The following is a 23,494-nucleotide window of genomic DNA, read 5'->3' on the forward strand; positions in this document are numbered from 1 at the left end:
TAAAATCAGCTCTACCTGAAGTAAAGTAAGCGTGAAACCAGGGATAAAGCCACATGCAACATAGAAACTGCAACCTGCCTACTATTAAATAATTCCACAGCTTAAGTATTTTAACTGAACTCAAATTACTGAAATTGTAGCAAGGATAATTCAGGCTAGACAGTATCCCTGCCTCAGTCCTCTGTTACAGATGAAATACATGCATTTCTATGTTCATTTTTCTTTTTCAGGTCATACTTTTAAATGTCTTGCTTTTTCCAGTTACTTTCTTCTAGACTCTCTCATTCATCTACATGTACTTCTCAAAATACTGTAGGACTACTTTTTAACATCCTGCAGTGAGTTACACTCTACCACAGAAAAAAGCAACTGAATTGCCAGAGGAAGAACCTAGGTTTACAGGTGCCTTGGTAGTGCTCTAGAAACATAGGAAAGCCACAGATTTTCTAGATAAAATGGCCAAGAACTTTTGAACGTTCATTCAAAACATTCATGAATGTTTTCATTTTGAAAACATTCATAAAGTCATGCTGTACATAACAGGGAAATACATTTAAATCCCAATAATCTCTGTCAATCTAACACAGAGAGAAAATGTATGCTGTGACCAGTTTAGCCCTAGGCACCTTACCAGGACACAGGCATCTGAAAAGATCTCAGTACCACTAAAAGCACTGACACAACCTGTCACTTACCCTGCACCATCTATGATAAGCCTGATGCTCAGCAGTAAGATTCTTGTACAGGTCTGGCAATTTTTTCAGTTCAAGAAAAATATTGAATTCTAAACTTGTATTCCAAAATGTTGGCAGCCTTGTCCAGGTTTAAGTATCTACACATTTCTAACATTCATGATATTACTAAAAATATTAGCTTAAGAAGAAAATTCAGTTTGATAAAAAAAATTACTACTTCACTGAAACAGATGTGTTACTTTATTTTTTACAACCACACAGATCCGCAGCACCTAACATCTAATATTCTTTGCACACAACATACTATCAATTCCACAGAATTTACCTAGCATCTCATTTTCATTAACTGGTATGAATGATTGACATGATTTTGTACTTTGTCCTTATGTTATTCAAAACTTACCGAGTATTTAATTCTATCCTTTCCCATACCATAACTTAATAACATATGAAGGGAATAAGAAGACGGAATAGCAATTGCTGTGAAGAGTAACTGCATCAACAGGTGAAAAGACGTGTGATTAAAGAGGAATTTGATCTCTCACACTGTACCCTGTATTGAGAAGCAAGCCGGAAGGAACCCAGGAGGCACAGAAAAAAGAAATGGCTCATTTATGTCAGTGGTATTTTCTTAGATGAAGAAAAAAATAGAGCACAGATTATCAGTCACATCAAGTGAAAGAGCTTGATGATATAGAAGATTACTTCCATAACATCACGTGATGAAGAGTACTACCAAAAACAACACTATAGAAAAGGAGAGTGTTTTGGTCCCAGCAGAAGTTCTCATCCTTGCTTCCCCCTACCAATGCTTGTTCCTTTAGGGCTGAGCATCAGCTACTCTCAATCCCAATGGATGGGGCAACCAAAGCCCAAACTTCACCTCCTCAGAAGGGGTCTGAAGTGAGGCTGCACAGCCACTCCTGGGAAGGCAGGAGTGAGAACATTAGAGAACTAATACAGCTCACACATGGTCATGGCAAGAAAGAAGCCTGGTCCATTAGACCTTGGATTACACTGAAGCAGTAACTAGGACCACTCTCATACACGAGCAACAAAACACATGTAAGTTATCATCTTTCACAAAGCAATCAGAGATTCTTTTAATGTAGCTGTTGTACTAAAGGAATTTCACTCAGAAGTAGAAGCCCTAGTTGACAGATGTAGGCAGCTGTAACATGCTGAAAAACTGTCCTCGAATTTCTAAGGCAGAGCTCTAAGTCAGTATGTGCTTTAGTGTAACTTAGATTCAAAAGACCAATGTGTCAATACCCAACTAGAGATCTGGCAGCCAAGGTGCTTTGTTTTCTCCCAACAGTTCCAGTCTTGTTGCACATGCACCTTTCAGCCTCTTCGGATTCATTTGCTGATGCTCTGAGACCTCTTAATTTAATGCTGAATCATTTATTTCTCTACAGCCTCTCCAATTAGAAGAGGCAGCGCACACCAGGCTAAGTAGAGAAAAATCAGAGACTAATAAGTACAGAGTGGATCAGAAGAAACCTTGCATTCATTTCTGTTAAGTGCAGGGTATTGGGGAAGACTGCATATTGGGAATCTCTTGCTCCATTTTTTCCCAAATTTATACCATATAATACTTAGTGTCCTCTAGAAGGAAAGATTTCAGATTAGTACAAGTAGGAACATTTAACAGTAAGTAGAATAATGCATGCTTAAACAAAGCAATATACAGTCTTAATTTCACTGAAAGTTGTACTGCGTTACAATGCTGAGGCCACACAATAGGCAAAAATCCCACTTTCAATTTCTTACATTAAAATGAAGTTATCTTCTATAGACTTCATAGGTTATCTTAGCTTTCTCTGCATCTACCTCATACTGTTCAGAAATGAGCACATTTGAATCTGTATGCAGCTGTTCCCTGTTAACTGTTAAGTACTAAACACCGCTATACTAATCTCTGGATTCCCACGCAGCAAGATGTGACTGTAACATAGTTATAGCAGCTATAAATGTATTTATATAAATCTCTGGCTGACATAAAATAATATTTCATACTTTTGTCTGCATCAGGCTAAAATCCCATTTCATTAATTACCTGGGGCTTACTCTGAAAGCCATGAAGAAAACAAGATTAGAAGTAACATGCAGTCATCTGTCTTGTAAGCAAAGAAACCCAACAAAGTTGTATCACTCTATTTCTCTGCATGTTAGTGTTCACCACCAGTTCTAGACAGTTGCAAGACTTTTTTTTTTTTTTTTTTTTTAATCTGTTTAGGGCTTTGTAAATTAAAAACTTTTCTTCTGATAAAGAGTAAGAAATAAAAGTGCTGCTGTCATCATTGTGCCAGCTATAATTTTGATAACCAAAGACCAACGTACACTTTGGGATGGCCCAAACACTCACAAAGGATAAAGTGTGGCAAAGAAACATGTCATGTTCTGTCACTGTGTCAAGAAGTGAGGTTTGGCTTGATTCTTACCACCGTTTAAGCCATGGTTTTATTTATATAGATGTTTTCCTTCAAAGTGAAACAAATCAACACATGTCTTCAAGTTTCACCTTTTATATTGATTGACCTGAGGGAGAACAGTGACATTCTGATGGTAGTAATACTTATCCATTAATTTTAATAGTGAATTATTTTAAGCACATATGTTCCCATTAGTATAATAGTTTTACACAAAATACTCTGACCTCTGGGTATATTCATGATGATTAAAACCCCATGCAGAACCATTATAATATCATCTATCTGTGATACAAATATATTTTTTCTTGACATCTAACTCAAGTGGTTCTGAGCATTACTTTCTAAATTATTTCCTCTAACATAGATCCAAAGCAGAAGCTCAACCTATGCAAGCATTGAACAGCTACAGGCACAGTAGATGCAACACAGTAAGATACACTAATTAATAATAAGCTCTAATTAAATCATTAAACTGAAACATTAGGACAGTTCCCAAGTAGCAGTAAATGTTATTTCAGTGATAAATAACATTTACATAGTTTATTATTTAAAAAACTATGAGAAACAGCAGATTAGTAATGATGGGTGAAATGAGCATGAAAAGCATGAAGAATGAAAGCATGAAAATAATAAATTAACTTATTGACTTACTGCTGTATTTATAATTAAACAGAAATACCTAGAAAAACTTGAATATCTGCAAAGAATGAGGACTGTAGATGATTTTTTTCACTACAGCTTAATACACTTTTCTAAGACAAACCAACCAAACGCGAATTTGAGACATTTAAAGTGTGCATTGCTTACAAAGGTTAGCACACAAAGATCTACAAATGTGTAATAGAGCTTTCTAAATCACTTTTTTGTTAAATCCAGAAAAAATGTCTGTGAAACAGACAGGTCTGCCAACCAAGAGAACATACAGTGAACAGAACTTGCACCAGAACTTAACTTTCATGTTACACTTTGCTGAACTTGTACACTACCTACTTCTTCAACTGGCCACCGCTGCTGTTCTGCAGCAATAGACCTCTTTCCTGCTCATTAAAAGGAAGCTTCCCTAAATTCCCTGTGAAAATGCAACTTTGCCATTCCACTATGTTAGCACATTCATGCAGTAAGTATTACAGAAGGCTGGCTTGCTTTCACATTGCGCACATCAGTAGGACATCTAACCCAACACCCCACCTTATGCACAAACTTTATTTCTGCAGTCTATGTACATGAACTCTTCACAAATTCCTTTGATTTTAAGGCAGCTCAGATGATCCATATTGTTCCTGACAACTTATTTGTTTCTTACATTATCATTAAATAGACATTATAATATCAGGAAAACTATAGTGATATCATTATGTATACGTCCTCTGAACAAAGTCAAGAGATGGTCAACCCCAGAAGTAGTAATAAGCTGGTAACACCGAATATAGTTTCCCTACTTATATATAAACCCAGCAACTTGCATTTGATTAAAACACATCCCCTAAAAAGGCATCTAATCTCAGTTTTAAAACAAGATAAGGAATTCAACATCTTCCTGACAGCTCATGCCAATTATTAACCACCTCTATTGAGAACTGTGTGTCCTGTATTTTACTGATTAGGATTTCATTACTTCAATGGAAATTTCTTTTTAATGAAATGAAAAGAATGATCTATGACTATCACTATAAAATACTTTGTCCACCTGTCATTAATGTATGCCATGCCTCTTCTGCATCTGTCTCCAAGTCCCTTCTAAAAACTAGAACTGGATATTTAACTATCAGCCTCACAAAAAGAGTGCCTTTTAAATGGACAAATGTAAGCATAGGCATTTTTTTCCCCTCCTGCCAGTTTGTTGTTGCATTGGACATTTATTCTTGTCAGAACTAGTTTCACAGGACATCACTGCCTATGTTACAACAGGTGTGACTTGCATTATTTGTCCCTGATACTTGCGCTTGACTACGCTAAACAGCACTTGAAAAACCCCAAAGTGCAAAGCAATACAGATTAAGTCCTTAATATCCTGTCCTTATTAATTACCTGCCACATGCAGAAGTCTCATGAGGAGACATTCCACAATTGTGCCCAGCTTGTTGACAGAAAATATTTAACATCTTTAGGCCAATAACTATTTTTTTTCCATACGGAAGCACCATTAGTAACTGCACCTTGAAATATCTCGGTTCTAAATATATGTAAGGCATATCCAATTTGCATTGTACAGCTTTTTTTCCTTTTTTTCCTTTTTTTAAATCAAATTGTGATACTGAGAAAAATGCCCCTTAAAAACCCAGGTTACATCTACCTATTTTAAAATTGTTTTCTTTTTTGAAGACAAACTTTTTCTTTCCGAGCAACCTGATTGGAAAAGTTAAATATTTTTCATAATTTCCTTTATTTCACATTAGAGTACTTCCAGTATTTCAATATTGATGTTTTAAGGACATAAACACAACAAAAGATTCTCTCTTCCTACACGCCGTATCTTTCTTCCTATTTGGCCTTTCTGCTCCCTTCTCTGGTAGCAAGTTGCCTTCAAAAACTCCTCTTTTTCCTTCCAATTTAGTCTGTCTTCCTAACATATACCAAGATGAAGATTAGGAATGAAAACCCTGAGTGACAAGAAGAAAACCTGATGTCATACGAGGCTGAATCTTTGGAGTTAGTTACGACAAACAAACAAGCCAAAGCAATAGTGCAAAGACATCCAAAACTCATGCAAACTATGCAAATTAACTATGCAAAATGAGTTTAACTTCTCTTGGGAAATCAGAATTAAAAAATGACAAATGATGAAAGGACACGGGCAACCAAAATATCTCTAATGCATTTCTGAGCACTGCATGATAAAGACTGCAATAGCTTCAATAGTCATACTCACAAATAATTTACGGACCAAAGAGAAACCAGAGCATTAGGAAGGCTGTTTGGTCTGTACTGGTACTTACAAGGACCTCACAGTGGAACCGTCTTAGCATTTTCTACTCAAAGCAGCAAAGTAAATCTTGAACCAAACACTATGCTGAGATGTGCCACACAAATCAAATGCTTCAAACTTACCAAATCATAATGTTCTAATGGAATGTCAGGAATACAAAAACGAAGTAATATGAATATTATTTTAGCGTAACAGGCAGCATACAAGTAAATTAGACAAATTTAACTCTACAGTATCTACAATCTTACCCCAAATATTGAAAGAATTGATCTGAAAGCTAAACAGCCTGTGATTCATTTTTGATGCAAATTCTGTATCCCCTACCACCACTAGAGTAAAGTAGGTACTATATGTGCCAAGTATTGTTTTAAAATAAGTATTCAAATATTTTCATTTATTTTTAAATCTACATTTGCAATATAATTGTCTGTAAATATCAAAAATATTCTCCTGGGGAGATTTATATATATATAAATGTATGTGTATATGTAGTGAAAGGCAAAAGGAAAAGCTGTTTCAAGAACATAAAGCACAATTGAACAAGGTGTTTATGGATGCACAAATGTGAAATCTTTGTTCTCAGAAATTATCTGAGCATACAAATGTGCAAGAATAATTTTCCTTTTCCATCTACCATTAGTCAAATATCTAAGTTTCCTTCCAACACACCACAGGAATAGCACAGAGCAGTCCTGAGATACAGTCACTGACCTACGAGATTTAAGACTTTTAAACAGTCTTTTCTAAACTTTTACAACTAGAAGCAAAGAATGAGAATCAGTCCGCCCTTGCACTGACTTGAAATTTTCAAAGGTTTTACGTTCATGCTAAAAAATAATTTGCAAATATTTCTTAAAGTGAACCAAATTGTCTAAATAGCATGCTTTTGTTCAGAACCTTGCAAACAGCAGTCTTGGTGCTCAGGAAAAAAAAAAAAAACACTTCAGTGAATTACAGTAAACACTACAGTGCCTGCTACTGGCAAAGGAGAACCTGAACAGCTCATGGTGATGAGGAGTCTTTTTGCTAAAACTAAAAAACCCTGCAGCTACAGGGGAAAATGCTTCAGAAATTAAAAGAAATAAACACCACCTTCAAACGACACTTTCCCACTTAAGTACCTTCAATACAACTTCTCGTTCCTTCTTATTAAACAAATTCCAAGAAAATTATTTCCTTTAAATCCTGACACATTAAAAATAATCAAATACCCAACACACCTGCAATAGACAAATAAAACACTCCTTTTCAGGCACAAGAAAAAACTTCACATACCATTGACACATTCAAAGACATCACAGCACTTGCCAGGTGTTCCATCTCCACGCGAGACTATCTGGGGAACGGAGCCTGCCTCGCACACGGGGAAACCGCATAAACCAGAGAGACATTCGCATCTGAAACCAAAGAAAAGGGAAAATCCCATAAATAAGTGAAGCCACGCATGAGTTGAAAGAATAAGCAAAGAGAAAATGGTAAATTATAGCACAAGTTCCAGTTATTGAATTGAATTAGTAATTGTATATGAATATTTCAGAATCACCTTTCATTAACCCAATCACTAAGTTTTTCTTAAAAAAAAAAACAACAACAACAAAAAAAAAAAAAAAAAAAAAAACAAAACCCCACCACTTTTATGCTCATAAGTTAAACTGAGTTCTTTTGTTATGGTTTGCTGATTCAGCAAGCAAGATAATGGTACTGCGCAACACCAACACTTGTCAAGTACTCTATGCACAAATTTATTTCATTTCAGATTGAAAATAATTTTATTCTCTAGATTTTCTAAATTAGAATTCTTCAATTCTGCGAAAGATCTAAATTGGTAAAACACCAATAGCAATATCCAAGCTTATTAATCAGAAGGAACAATGTCCTCTCATCATGAAATACTCTTTGCCCAATTTTGTATTGGGGATAATCAAAGAGAAAGGAAGATAAGTAATTTACACCTTAAGTATAATGCAAAATCATTAAATCTGTATCAAGTCAAAAAATGGCACGGTCTCTTTTGCTTTTTGATGGTACCACCTCCAGTTTAGAGAAGGGCAACCAATTATACAAGATGCCAAATACTGGAGAAGGTTGGATATATACAAAATACAACAGTCAGAATGATCTAATCAGTAAAAACTAATAGATACAGAACATTTCATTAATGTGAAGGGTAATGCTTATTTATTTAAGAAAGCAGCCTAAAGAAGCAGAAGATACAAAATGCAGATAAGCAGTAATCACATGCTTGTTTCCAGATTCTTCACTTCATAGAATTTCAAACCAAGCTTCTATGTGACACCCAGTATGTACCCGCATATAACAGCACTGTTTCCAAGTCAACACTTCACACTTGCATAGGTTTACATTTAACAGAGTTCTTGCCATAAAGAGGTGGCATCCTATAGGGATAGGCAGCCTTGAGTATAGGACAAAACGAACAGGAAAAAAATATGTGCAAATATTACAGCTGAAAAATATCAGGGAAAGCACTCAAAGTTTTCCAGTTGCAGTTCAAAGATTTTTTTTTAAAAAAAAACCAATTCGTATATTAATTTGGCATCCCACAAATGTATATGGATTTTAAAAGGAAAAAAAAGGAACTAAACCCTATTCTACAATTATGAGTTAAAACAAATGAAAATAGGAGCTCTACTTAAAATATAACTATTCCAAGCAACTCCCAGATTAAACCAAATATTAGCAAGAAGCATCATCAGCACTCATTCAGTTTATTTATTTTTTATTCTTAAAGAGCAAGAAGCTCAGTTCTATTCTACCGTGTATGCCTCCTTAATTGCCCAACAGCAATTCCACCTCAGAGCAGGGCACAGCTGAAGAAGAGCCTGCTCCCAACAGACAGGTTTTTGGTATTTCTCCCACTAATCTTACTAGTGACTGCTGTTATACTCTCCGTTGTAAGATAATACTCAGAAGGAAAATATCAAGAGATACAAGTAAAGACAAGTAATCTCACCAGACCTTTCTTATACTATCTGAAAAGGACTTTTAAAATACTGCATTATTATAGAGTATTGCTATCAAGGGGCAAATGAATCCTTGAATAATCAGCATTACATCACATTTCACAAATAAAAGTGTGCCAAGGCAAACTGAAGCAATCTAATTCTATGAGCATGCATATAATAAAGTATAGCAACAATTACAAAACAGATGTTTCAGGGTTTCTGTTCGATAGTAGTGTGCTTACTGTAACAGTCAAGTATAATGAACTAAAAAAAAATGGAGTCTAGAAATCAGAAGTTTTATTCGTCATACTTGTGCTTTTGACAGTCATTTTTCATCTTAACTTCTTATTTGTAAATACAGAAAAAAGAGAAACTCAGTAATTTTCCTTACTGCATGCACTTGCCTTCAGAGAGGCAGAAGGAACAACGGCCGCAGGGCTCCTACTACAAGGACCAAAAAAACCCCAAATGATTTTTGATAGTGGCTTCCCTTTAAGACGATTCAGCTTCCTCCTCTGGCTTGTGGAATGTGGGAGAGGTATGGGCAGAACAAAAAAAAAAAAAAAAAAAAAAAAGGTCGAGGAGGTGCACCTGGAAAAGAGTTCTCAAAAGAAAATTACAACACGTATCCTTGTTTCGTTTGTTCCCTTTTGCCTTATCCTATTTTACCTTATCCTACAAAAAAATGAATGAAAAAAACTCCATCCCCCTGCACCCTCAACAGAGATTACTGAAGGTTATATCCAGGAGTATCAGCAGATGAAGGCTGAGTGTAACACCTTTGGCCAAAAGAAGTGTTCTGAAAGAAGGGAAAGAGCCAATGGTGCACAGAAAGACATGAAAGTAGTTTCACAAAATTTGGTACGGCTATCTCACCTTTTACTGCCCCAGTAATAAAGATACTTAAAGAAGAAAAATGGCCTCTAGAGATTGATGGAAAAGAATGTTTAGCAGGTTCAAGAAATTTGCACCTTAACCCATCTCGTAGACATAGATTCAGAAGCTGATTTTCCCTTGTGATAACAATAAAAAAAAAAAGTGCTTATATTTTCCTAAAGAAAAAAAACCCTTTAAAAACATTTATATATGCACACACACACAGAGAGAGACAACCCAAGAGTGATTTTAAAAGCCTTAGTAAAAACATTAAGCTTTGGTTCAGCTAGCCTATGTTCCAACATAAAAAATAAATCTCTAGAAGAATACTTAAATTCAAAATGAATTTGAATGAAATTCAATGAAATGAATGAAAACTCACACAAATGTTTTCAAAAATAAAATGGTAAACATCATGGAAATACACTGATGCACATTAATTTCCAAGTTTCGTGAGCTGAAATTACTAATCTTAGTATTATTGCCTCCACAATAAGCTTTTTCAAACATTTATCTTCTCAATTTATCATAATGAATGTGATATAAAGATGAGTTATTTGCAGAAGAATATTAAATAATTAGATTAATAACACACACTTTTCTTGTTCTCTCACCTTCTTTCCGAAACCACTTTTAAAAATAACCAAAAAAAAAAAAAAAAAAAAAAAAAAAAAAAAAAAAAAAAGCCAAGACAAAAATCACCAGAAGGCTTGATAACTTTAAGATAGGCCCACCTCACAGAACTGAGAAAGATGTTTAGAAGACTGGTGGTAGTCAGTGTTCCCTTTTCTGCAGAAAAGGACCTCTCCCATTCACAATAACCAAAGACTAGCACAATCATTCAGCAACAACAACAACAAAAAAACCTGTAACAGTTGTAAGCAAACAAAAGCCCAACCAATTTTATAGATATAGCTCCCACCTGATTAGAAAGAAATCCATGCATTGTGGAATACCTACACATAATCCAAAAAAATATCCATGCACAGGAGAAAGATGGACTTTCAAATAGCCTGCATACTTTCATCTAGCTCTGCTAGAAAAATCTTTGACCATTTTCTAGGCTATGAGTTTGGAGAACACTGTTTTGGAGACAGAAGTCTTTCAGGAAGAAACTCAAGGAAGTCTGGTAGCAGAGCACAACTGTAGCATTGCCAAGACAACAACATCTGGAAATTCTGAACAAAAGATCAAATTCTTAATAAGAGAGCAAAATCAGTTTTATACTACTAGATTTTTCTGAAGTGCCTTTTGGAGAAGAGGCATGGAAGGGAAGTGGTATTCCAGCTCTGCGCTCTATCAGAGGCAGCAACAGGATGTCTTTGCTTTGGTATCATAGTAATAGGTTTGGAGAAGTTTAGTAGACTAGGTTGTGATAACCCTGTTCATACCAGTCATGTATCATTCTAAGCAATTTCTACAAAATTTACTAGTTCAGACTATTGATCTGTAGGCACAGTGTGGCCTCTGAGCTGCTCTCTGTACAACCATAGCTCATCTAAGGAAGATGGACACAGCTGAAGTTACTACAAGGAAAGACTTCAAGAGAAAAGGAGGACTTCATACATTGTCTCGTCTCTCTACATAGGCTACAGTTACACTACTAAAACTTCAGATAACACAGTGGAATTGAAAGGTTGCACAATTAAAAAGGAGTTCAGTATTTCAGGTTCCAAGAAGTTCGCACCCAATATCCTCCCCCACACCTTAAGAGCAAAGACTATGTATCAAACCATCACTGAGAACACTGACATATGCCATTATAGAAATTGATTTGGGAAGGAAGAATATAGCCTTTACACAAATAAGAACAATCCCACAAGAGAACAAATAACAGGACTTGAAAGAAAAAAAATAAAGAGAGAGCAAGAGAAAGAGAGAGAGAGAGAGATCAAACAATCACTCAAGAGACATCATAGAGCAGACCTGAGAAGGTGGCAGGATGGTGAGGAAAAAAAAAAAAAGAGTCCCCATTAAGAAGCTGTTTTCAATGAAGGATAACTGAAATTTTGCAAATAATCTTGACTCCATTTCTTCAGGTTAGTAGTAGTGAGAATAACCCTAGAAAATTCAACAACTGAGCTGGAGCTCCTTGGGTATATACAGGCTAAGAAAAAGACTATTTTTGATATGCAACCATGTTCATTAATCACATGAACTGGTTAATGCTTTACATATTCATGAAGGTAACTGCTTAACTAATGTGTGTCCTTTTTGCAGTTAAATTTCCTTCAATTTTTAATGTTTCTCAATTTCAAAATAATATCATCACTTCTTTCATTTGTGTCTGTGCCTTTTTTGTATTTTCACCTTTTTTTTGTTCTCAACAGAAGTGCAAAAAGGAAAAGGAAGAAAAATAAATCAAATATTTGTAAATGACAACAATCATTTAAAATCTAATCATCTTTGTTCACTTAACTTCTGTCATTAAAAAGATAAAAAGAGAGAAGGGCTTGGCAATCTCAGAAAAGATGTTTTAATTGTAGGATCAAAAGATATCTCCAGGCAAAAGGCACACTAGCTATGAAAGTAAGAACAGCTACCCTGGAAGAAAGATTTAGTCTAAGTGAATGAGAAGGCTGTGGTAGGAATGAGGAATATTTATTTTGAGGATAAAACAAAATGAAATCCAAAGCACTAAGGCTGCAGAGAAGCATTCTTGAAACATGCATCAAATTCCTGTGGAGATTTTATCATGGTCCTTCTTTTCTCCTCGCAGGAAAGGAATCTAATACACTTTGTGTTAACAGTAGCAGCACTAGCACTAGCTAAATGTAATAGGAAAAAAAAAAAAAAAAAAAAAAAAAACAGAGACCTGTCAACAATATGAACACTTAAGGATACTATAAATTAAGAAATAGTTAAGAGAACTCTCCATATTATCCAAGCTTGATGAGCTATTGTAAAGGAATAGAGATTAAAACTCTCACAAAGTGGTGAGAAAACCCTCCTACCACAAAGCATAGAGTATAAGAGATGAGGATACAGCAAAATGAAATACTACCATGACAGTCTCAAAATCAGCAAAAGATTATTTCCATGTTACTATCTACACTTGAAGCTACAACATGAGTCAAAGTAGGCAAAGTAAGTTCCTAAATGGGTCAAGTTACAGCCTAGTGAATCAAATGCTAGGACTAGAGTTACTTTTTTCAAGACTATGGAAAAACAGGAACTCCACAGGGGCAAAGAGAAAGCCATTTGGCTCCATCTAACAGGTTTTTCTAAATCTTCAGATGAGATTGAAATGTTTTAGATCAAAGTTTCAAGGTCATTAACGTATAATTAACTAGATCAGTAATTAAAATATTATTTTCCTGGAACTATTTTAGTATTTCATGTTGAAAGCCAATAATAATGCTGTATAAAGAAATGGCAGATGTACTGCTAAAGTTGCAGATAACACTTCAGATCATTTCCAAAAGCTCAAAACTTTGTGCAACGTCTATCCATTTGGACTGACCCAAAGTTCTTCCAATTCTAAGTCTCCATGGGTTTATCTATCTAGAAATCAAAGCTAGTGTGTACCAAGTAAGAATTTCTTTCTAAAATTCCAGACATAGATATACATACAAATGTTATTACAAACATATACTCAATACAATAGCTATTTTTTTCTCATGAATATAGTGAATTCTACATACATGAAGCATTTAAATATTAAAGAGGATATCCAGCTTTTAATTAAAGACACACAAAAACAGTTCCTATCTGCAGTATGTTTTGCAAATTATTAGCATTAGGGCATAGCAAACAGATGCAAGCAGAGGGGAAGGTAGTAAAAATCAGCATTTACATCAAAGAAATTATTCTCTTTCTGGCTTACTGGAATCCAAACAGTTCATTTCACTAAAATTTCACTAAAAGACTCGATTTCATCCTCTGAATAAGGTTAGATCAACTGTTCTGTTTTTCTGAGGGGTGAGAAGGGAAAAGAGAACAGTCACAAAGAAGTCATGCTGTGGAATGAGCAGGCACAAAACTACTCGCCACTGACTTTTCAAGTACCATGCTATGTGTACCACCCCTTTTGAATTCGTCACTACACGAATAAAATTGTAATATAAACCAGTCTATTTTTCTCATATTGCATATTTTGCCTTAATAGCTTCCACCTTTCTCCAGTTAAGATGTCTTCATTTTTTCCACTGTTTGTCTCTCCTTAGTATGTTTATCAGCGTCACCTTCCACAATACTATGAGATAACTAACATTTCAAAACAGAATCACAGAATGATTGAGGTTGGAAGGGACCCCTGGAAATCATCTAGTCCACCCCCCACCCCCCCGCTCAGCAGGGTCACCTAGAGCATGTTGCCCAAGATTGCATCCAGGTGGGCCTTGAAGAACTCCAGAGAAGGAGACTCCACAACCTCTCTGGGCAACCTCTGCCAGGGCTCCGTCACTCTCACAGGGAAGAAATTCCCCCCTCACAGTCAGGTGGAACTTCCTGTGGTTCAGACCTTATAAGGTTTTTCCTTATATTCAGGTGGATTTTCCTGTGGTTCACTTTGTGCCTGCTGCCTCGCACCACTAAAAAGAGTCCAACCCCATCCTCTTGGCATCCTCCCTTAAGGTATTTGTATACACTGATAAGATCCCTTCTCAGTCTTCTCTTTTTCAGGCTAAACAGGCCCAGCTCTTGCAGCCTTCCCTCAGAAGAAAGATGCTCTGATCCCCTAATAGCCTTTGAAGCCCTACACAGGACTCTCTCCAGTAGTTCCAAGTCTCCCTTGTACTGGGGAGCACAGAACTGGACACAGATGTGGCCTCATCAGGGTTGAGTAGAGGGGCAGAATCACCTCCCTTGACCTGCTGATGATACTCTTCCTAATGCACCCCAGGATACCATTGGCCACAAGGACACTCGGCTGGCTCATGGTTAACTTGTTGTCCACCACCACTCCCTGGTTCTTCTCCACAGAGCTGCTTTCCAGCACGTCAGTCCCCAGCCTGTACTGGCGCAGGGAGTGATTCCTCCCTACGCACAGAACCCTCTCCACCCAGCTCTCCAGCCTGTCCAGGTGTCTCTGAATGGCAGCATAGCCCTCAGGTGTATTAGCCTGATACACCTGATACTCCTCCTTTTTATTTTTTTTTTTAAATCATCAGCAAACTTGTTGAGGAGGCACTCTGTCCCTTCATCCAGGTCACTGATGAAGTTGAACAGGATGGGACCCAGTCCTGACCCCTGTGGGACACCGTTAGCTACAGGCCTCCAACTAGACTTTGTACCACTGATGACAACCCTCTGAGCTCTGCCTTTCATCTAGTTCTCAATCCACCTCACTGTGCACTCATCTAATCCACATTTGCTGAGCTTACCTCAGAGGACATTATGGGAGACAGCGTCCAAACCCTTGCTGGAGTCAAGGTAGACAACACCCATTTATTGTTTAGCAAAGTCCACAACCTTCAGTTCCTTTTCTTAAATATTAAATAACTTAAGAAGGGAAAAAGGAAGCAACAGTTTGTGGCTGTTAAAGTCTTCAAACTAAGTTCTCTGCTATTTGGTGGAGGAAACAGAACTTCAAGCTCTTAATATAACCACAGTAATGTCGATATTATTACCCACTTTGACTACTACTGAAAACTACTGGGAAATTCTCATGTCTATATCCCTTCTCAACTGCAAACATCCAAGAGATAGCTATTATTTTAAAATACAAATGGAGGTCTGTAGACATGGGAACAGTTGTAAGTCGCAAGGACAGCATTCAAAGACATTATTGATCACTGTGATACAAATACAAATTTGCCATATATTCTCAGAACTAACCTGGACTTAATCACCTATTCAATTTCCAAATATAGTAATAGTTGAAAAGGGAGAAACAATGAAGCAAAACAGAGTGGGAAGCTGGGTACAGTAGGGGAAGACATCTAATGTGATAAAGTTAGACACTAATTCTTAGCCTGTGAAAACAGAGATTTATAAAAGAAAGATGTAATTACCAGTTTGCCTATTACAACTGAAAGACTTCAAACACCAGCTTGTTTATCAGGAATGCAAACAAAACCAAATTCTACACATATTACAGAATCTCACTGTATTTCCAAGTATAACACAATAGTAAGGAATCTAAGCAGCATCTAAAATTAGATAAGATTAAGAACTACCTTAAGTTCTTTGGGTTAAAATTTATTCTGAAGTTTAATAGCAAAGAAGTAAACATACCATTACTGTAACACAGGGTCAAATAAAGTACTATATATACTTCCCCCCCCCCCATGAAAACTCATATAAATAAGCTGCTTGCATAGCTATGACCAATACTTTTTTATTCTCTGCTAAAGAGAAATGTGCTCTTTGTTTAGGCACTGTTGTCTTGATAGATTTTGCAATTCAGTACATCCTTAGAATTAGTGGAAAAGAGCATGGGTATAATTTTTAACTTATACAATGCAGCTACAAAACGCTGGTCCTATAAAAGATGCCAGCAGTGACCCCTGTATTTATTTAGTAGACCTGAATTAAGAAAAATAAAGTTCTCCTGGGACAAAAAATTTGATATTTCCTAACTTTTGAAGATTTATTGTCTAAAGTCTAAAACACACATTAGAATACCTAAATATCTATTTCTAAATATTATGAAACTTACTTATAAAATAGCACAGCATTCTGTTTAGTCTTTTCACAAACTCTGGTTGTATGTGTCTGTGTAAAAATAATCACTGCAAGCCTGAGCTTGACATAGGATGGGTTCAACTGGCAGCAATGAAAGGTTTTCCTCTAATGAAAACTCTGTCTCTTAGGTAAGGAATAGTGTTTCCAATTCAACCCTAAGTGTTAGAAAAGCATGGTACTGGATAGTCAGATGGACGTGAGATAGCAAAGAGGTCTGCTGGAGTAAAAGTAAGGAGGAACAACCTGAGGAAAGCGGCCATAATAAAAATTTACTTCTGCTTTCTATCTAACATGCTACTGAAACAACAGAAGATATGGCAAAACTTCTGCAGCCTGTCTTACCATGCTTTTGTTAGGTTTCTTTTCCTTCTATCCAAGTTACTCAGAAGAGAAGCCCCGAAGAAAAATTTCAGGAGAAGACAGGTGCCTATATTTTGTCTTATCAATTCCAGCTGAACTTTCCTTTAACAAAAACTACGATCCATAACCACTTTCTCTCAGATATCAATTCTTGAGGATGAGACAGGTGGAGGAGAACGATATAAACATTTTAAAACAAATACAAGGGACATCCCTGTCTGTACTTCAGCAAAAGTACAGGAGTATAGGAGGTGTAACCTGTTCTCTCTTCCTCCTGAAAATTGTGACTGGCCTCAAAGCAAGGTTGAAAAAAGAAAAAGAAAAAAAGAGTATTGTAAGGTCTTTAATGGTAGGAAGACCTAAGAAATGTGACAGAAACAGGAAAGAATCATGATGCATTTTGAACAACAACACTGTAGAAAAGATCTGGCCTAGATGCATAATTGAGGAGAACTAAATGAAATAGGTCTGTACCTACGTTGTCCTTAGAAAGGCTGAATAAATATATTCATTTTCGGAAGTATTTCAATATAAGATGAATGCAGAGGAGCATTTCCATGCTTTACAATACAGCCTTAAACCTGAAATTCGTTCTTTTTCCTACTTTATGTCATGAAAGATAATTTTACTTAATTAAACATGATAATAAAATCTGTTGTTGTGCAGGCCTAAGCAGCATTCAACTTCTATCTGAATAGAGCTTAACATAAACCTTGGGCAATTTTCAGGTACTACACAAATATCACTTATTTCCTGCACAATAATGTAAATATTTAAGAATCTGAATAAACCTATATTTAGCTCTGTTGATATGAAGATATGCAACTGAAGTATATTACCTGACATTTACAGTAAAAATTACATTTATTTCAAATCAGGGCATGTTAATAGTTATGCTAAGAAAGATTAAAATCTTTCAAAATCTTTCAAATAAATGCTTAATAAAATTGGTGAAAAGTTATTTCCTCTTTTTCATTTGGTCAAGAAAATGCTTAAAATAAATTCTTTTTAAAAATCTGTTTTTAAAACAGAAGATTAAAAATCTAGCAGCTAGCTTTCTAACTCAATAAATACATAAAAGTTCCTCTGTTCTCTTCCTGCAGACATATTTCAACAAAAATTTCTATTTACACTGAAAAATCCAAAGAAATACCATTATTATTGGCAAAATCATTAGATCAGTACTAGATTCAATTTAAAATTCAGCTATGTTAACTAGTGATCCCTTAATGTAATGAGTTATCCTCATTACTGACTCTTAATACTTTGCAGCAATACATAGCTTCAGTATTAACCTAGACTATTTTATCAATGTGTCTTTTTTTTTTTTTTTTTTTTTTTTTTTTTTTTTTTACAAACATGTAAAAGTTCAAAGCATATAAATGGAAGTGCTTCAAAAAATTAAAGTCTGAGGTGAGTGTAGTTGTGTTTTGGAAATCTCATACTACTTCACCCAAAAATAAATTGTGAAACAATATGATTTATTATATGTTAACTGGTGCATTATTGAGAAGTATTATGCAAGAAAAGTTAAGTTTAATTTCAATAGTGAAAACACCAATTTTATTATAAAGATCATCTTGATTTATATCATAGAATTATTTTCCTGTATTTTATTTAAAAAAAGTATCTCCACACCAGGAGGCATAGATTTTATATTTATATTATGAAACAATTCAGTTTATATTTTCTTGGGGGGAGGAAAACAAAAAAACAGCTGTCCTCATACTATATGTTGTAGTATTTTGTTTTTGTTTTGAAGTCCCTCTTCCCTCAAGAGGAATCTCTCAAGAGGAAGCTCTGAATTAAGAAACCAAAATGCGCATGTGTATTGCTTCTCAGCAGGGCTGAACAAGCGATTACAATGTAAAAACATCATTTTATCCTACCATCTGGGGAACCAATGTTTTTCTTAGCCAAATTTCACTTTTTTATGATACTGCAAACACTAGCATTGCTTTTCACATCAGCCTTAGACATAGAAAGAAAACCCCAAAACCAGAGTCCTGTTATTAACACATTTAAGAATTTTTTCAGAGGTTTTCTTCCAAACAATAAAACCTATAATCCTATTCCTCCATGCTACTCTACCCAACTGGAAGTTTTGCATTTGCAATATCATCCAACTATTTGTAAAACAAGTCTTTTGGACTCCAAATTTGTTACTACCCATCATGCAAGGAAATAACGTTATCTGTAAAAAGTCTTTCCTCACTTTTATCAGAAAAATTAAATAATTAATCATCACAACTTATATCTTTGTTTTGTTTAGATCAATTGAACTCAAAGAGGAGTGCTCTCTGTAATGCATTATTTCAATTATGCTTCATTTAATGTTTTTTCTCCCTCCCCCTCACACCACACTTTTTAAACAAAGCAGTATTGAGGTTAAGGCTGAGATAAAGATGCACTACTTTCCATGACCTACGATTTTGATGGACAAACCTATATCAATTATTTCTGAACCTTTTCTAATCCAGAGCATATCTGCGCTTCTGGTGTGAGGTTTTTAAGTCAGTCAGTCAAGCAAACTTATTATTGGGATTTGGTGAATATACTCTGGATGCTTTTCTCCTCCCAAAAGGAAAGATAGCTATATTATCAGAAAGATATTTATGCCAACATGTGCATGCTGCAAGAGCTAGTCAAAGGAGATAAAGGGTGGCCAGCACTTCAGCATGACTAATTCCAAAATCCCTCTAAAACTCTGGGGGAGGTAGGGTGTGGGGAATGGTTTTCTTCAATAGTAAGTAATTTGGAGAAGAGGACATATTTCCATTTTGCAAATGTTAATCTTGTGAGACAGCATTAAAAAGCTCTATTTTTTTTTTTTATCTAGAATCCAAGCTGACAAAAGGACTGGTGAATACAGAAGCCAGAAATATAGGAGGAAGGAGCTCAGAGGGTCAGATCAGTGTCCTCAAGGGAAGGGAAGGAAAAAAAAAATCATAAAGCAGTCTCTACCCAAGCAATGTTGGTTAGTATTAAGGAGTGAAGGATGAAAATAGTCAGCAATTTAATCCTCTATCAAATTTTCCATTATTTTTCTCTGTACAGATATCAAAAAAATCAGGCTTTGCTTACTACATTTTACACATTTAATCCTTTTGAATATTGGCACAGCATTAGCATCTTCCTAGTTCTAGAGAATTTTCTTGTTTCATCAGGTTTTATTAGGAGAAGGACCCAGAACTGTTGAAAAAAGACCGCAATGAAAATGGAGAATGGAACGAATCTGGAAGCTATGAGATTTGCAAGAGGGGAGAGCCCAGCAAGAACGAGAACCAGCGCAGGGGTAAGGTCTATACTTAGAACATGGACGCAGGGTGATAAAGCTAGGACAGGGAGAAAGGAGAGAAGAGCTCACAAGGACTAAATTTATTAAGTATTCTAATAAAAAGAACACTCAGAAAGCAATGCAGATAATCTAAAAATATTTAGTGTAAAGCTATTGAAATACGAAACTTGCTCATCTGTACACGATCGTATGAAAAGTATACACGGACATGTGAGCAACATGTACAAAAGCCAACACTAATCATGGAATAAACCAGTTCCTATTGTTATATTCCATTCTTCACAGATAAAAATAAACAAATATTCATCTAGAACTCTACACTTCAAAAGGGCTCTGAAAAGGATCTGAAAACTTGAAGGAAAATAATTCACAATAGAAAAAGAGGATATATCTGAAGATAACAGTTCCGGTAAACTTCATATTACTTTCACTTAGCTTTCTAATGGAAAAAAATAAACATTATCAAAATCATGATAACACATTTTCTTTTTAAGAGCTTTAATGTATTTTTATTCTATAAGCTCCTTTGAGAAGAGAGTATCTTTACCTATTACCACAGACAGGCATAACATTTAGTTCTCCTAACATAATACTTGGAAATTTAAGGTAAATATTTTGTGATAGGCTGAAGAAACCTGAAGCAACTTCTCTTTTATTATTAATGCCAAATCACTAGGCTGCTATTTGCAGTATTACATTAGAAATCACTCTGAGACTAAATGAAATTAATGCACTCTAAATTGAATTACAAGAACCTTAGGTATCAGACATTTCTTTAATATCCACACTTTTTTTCTGGACATCGCTGGAGGAGGTTTCAATATTTTAAGGATGCATTCAAGAACTCTCTCATATCACACATGCCAGCAAGTGCCAGATGCTATTTCCTAGCATATTGCATACAAGAAATCAGTCAAATCTAGGCTCAGGACAGAAGTCTATCTGCTCCTTCTGTAGGTGACATCAGCAGCTAATTGTAAATTTTGAGTCATAGGCATAAATTCATCCATCCTTATCCTTGATACTGTTCTCAACTGCTCTCCGGTTCCACTACTACTAAACCATTATTTTAGTAGAAGTAAATGACACAACTATAATTTCTTGAAGTTGTCCACAACACCAACAAAAATAGCTTCATGAAGTCTAAAAATTACGATTCAGTGAAACACTATTTCTTTGCTTTAAACAAATTATTGTCAAACTTCTATTAAAATATACAGTAACATCTCTTTTGGATTTAATTTTAATGGTTAAAATTAAATGATTAAGATATGGATTTAGGCAATTCTGAACTGAATCATGGCCAAATTATTGTTAATATTTTTTCATGATCATAAATCTTCAGCAGGCATAAAGCAAAGTATCTATATGATTTTAATTCTGCTATATGTGGCTTTCCTTCTTTCCTTCTCACTTACTCTACTAAAAAAATGTTCTTTATTGGTTTGGCTGAATTAAGGCAATCCAAAAATCCAGCAACCCACATAATGACTACAGACTGCAAATATAGAGTGACCCCCAAAATTAAGATGAATGGAACAGTATAAAACCTCTGTAATTGTTTCAACCTGTCTGCAGATTCAGATTAAATTATACTATGTGTTGCAGTTTTATACATCCAGAATGACCACACAAAAATGTTGCCAAATATGGTCTTAAAAACAAAATACCTCAGAAATTCTGACCGCATCATAAGACTCCAGGAGCTAATAACTCATCTACCTCAGCTTTGACCATTTGTTAAACACCAATCCCAGTAATGCCCAGAAATCTGCTTTCAAAGAGGTTTTACTGAAATTTAGAATTATCTGATAGTTCACACATACTATGCTTGCTTATACAATTAGGGTCATCATGTGCAGGAGATGGGAATATTGTTTTTGCCACTTAAGTACCATGCACATACACAAATACATTTTATTAATCAGTTACAATTACTACATAGAAAATCAACTGACTGTAATTAAAAAATATTTTCAAAGAAATAAAAAGAAGATTCTTTCAGAGACAGGCTTGCATTATCTATTTTATTTAAGATCATTTCTCACATTTTACCATGTGCCTTAAATATCGGAAACATTTTCAAATAACGATTTTTCTAAAGTAAAAAGGTAGTTTGATTTTCTCTGTACTCTATGTTCCTCGATAGAAGGAATACTGAAGTTATCATTTCTGAAATGTAAAAAGTGGACACTTAATTTCTCAAAGCAATATAGAGCAAAACATTTTTTCACAGTATATAAGACTGCACAAAAATGGAACATTATTTTTGGAAAACAAAAACAGCTTTGGCCTGTTCAGCACTTTCAAATTTGTTTTAGCTTGCCAGATTGGAAAGTAAACTTCTATCGTTAATTTAATCTTTACGCTTTATATTGTTTTATGAGTATTCATCTAAATAGAAACCTCAAGAAATTTTTCTCTGAGGTTGCTGCTTTGGCTTTATAATCTATCTTTCTGGATACAGCCCTTACTAGCATTCTATCCTTGTTGCCCTAAACAGGCTGAGCTCCTGCGGCAGCAGTGCCAGTACAATGAGCAGTTTAAATCTCCAGTCTCCCCTGTGCTCCCAACTAGCCTGACCAGCTCTCTACTGATACGAAATCAAGAGTTTCTAGGAAAGTTAATGAGAACATATTAAAAAAATAAAGGGGGAATCCTGAGACCAGGAGACCATCTTCTGGCCCAAGATTCAAGAAAGAAAAAGGAAAAAAAGAACTAAACTTCAACTCTGAATGAAAGGATACTCGTAGCATTCACTTAAGTATAAAAGTAATTTTTAAAATAACAAACTATTTTGTGAACTATACAACTGTTAAATTTGTCAAATTTAGAAATAATATTTTCAAAGTTCAATAGACAAGATTACTGCATTACATGAAGACTTCTTCACATCTCTTTTCCAAAGTTCTATTTAAAAAAAAAAAAAAAAAAAAAAAAAAAAAAAAAAAAAAAAAAAACCTTTGATTTCACCACTCTCGACACAAAGAGATACTGGTTAAAAAGCGATACATATTAAATGCACAGCCAAAGAGTACTCAGTAGGGAAGGGTACTGAATCCTTATATAACCTTTGGTCTTTCCTGCTTTCTGAATTGTTTGCGAGTTTATCGCTTCTTTACAATCTCACAAGAGGTCTCGGTTATGACAGATTAGTACACCATGAAGAACTTCACAGTGATTAAACCCACTAGTCATATTCCTGCAAAGCATATTCTCAGTTTTGTTTAAAATACTTTCACAACAATGGTACTTTCTACATGTTTTTGTATTAATTACTTAATTTTGTATTAATTAATTAATTGCACATATTG

The 23,494-nt window shown here is 35.2% G+C and overlaps 1 protein-coding gene across 1 annotated transcript in view; it reads right to left on the reverse strand.

Annotated features, from left to right (window-relative positions):
• Window positions 1-23,494, reverse strand: part of CRIM1 (cysteine rich transmembrane BMP regulator 1) — a 196,659-nt gene that overhangs the window by 71,272 nt on the left and 101,893 nt on the right. The window contains 1 exon segment of the mRNA XM_062572090.1: window positions 7,332-7,453. Within this exon segment, the coding sequence (XP_062428074.1) occupies window positions 7,332-7,453 (122 nt within the window).

This window comes from Rhea pennata, chromosome 3, assembly GCF_028389875.1.
Source record: "Rhea pennata isolate bPtePen1 chromosome 3, bPtePen1.pri, whole genome shotgun sequence".
Lineage (NCBI taxonomy): Eukaryota > Metazoa > Chordata > Aves > Rheiformes > Rheidae > Rhea > Rhea pennata.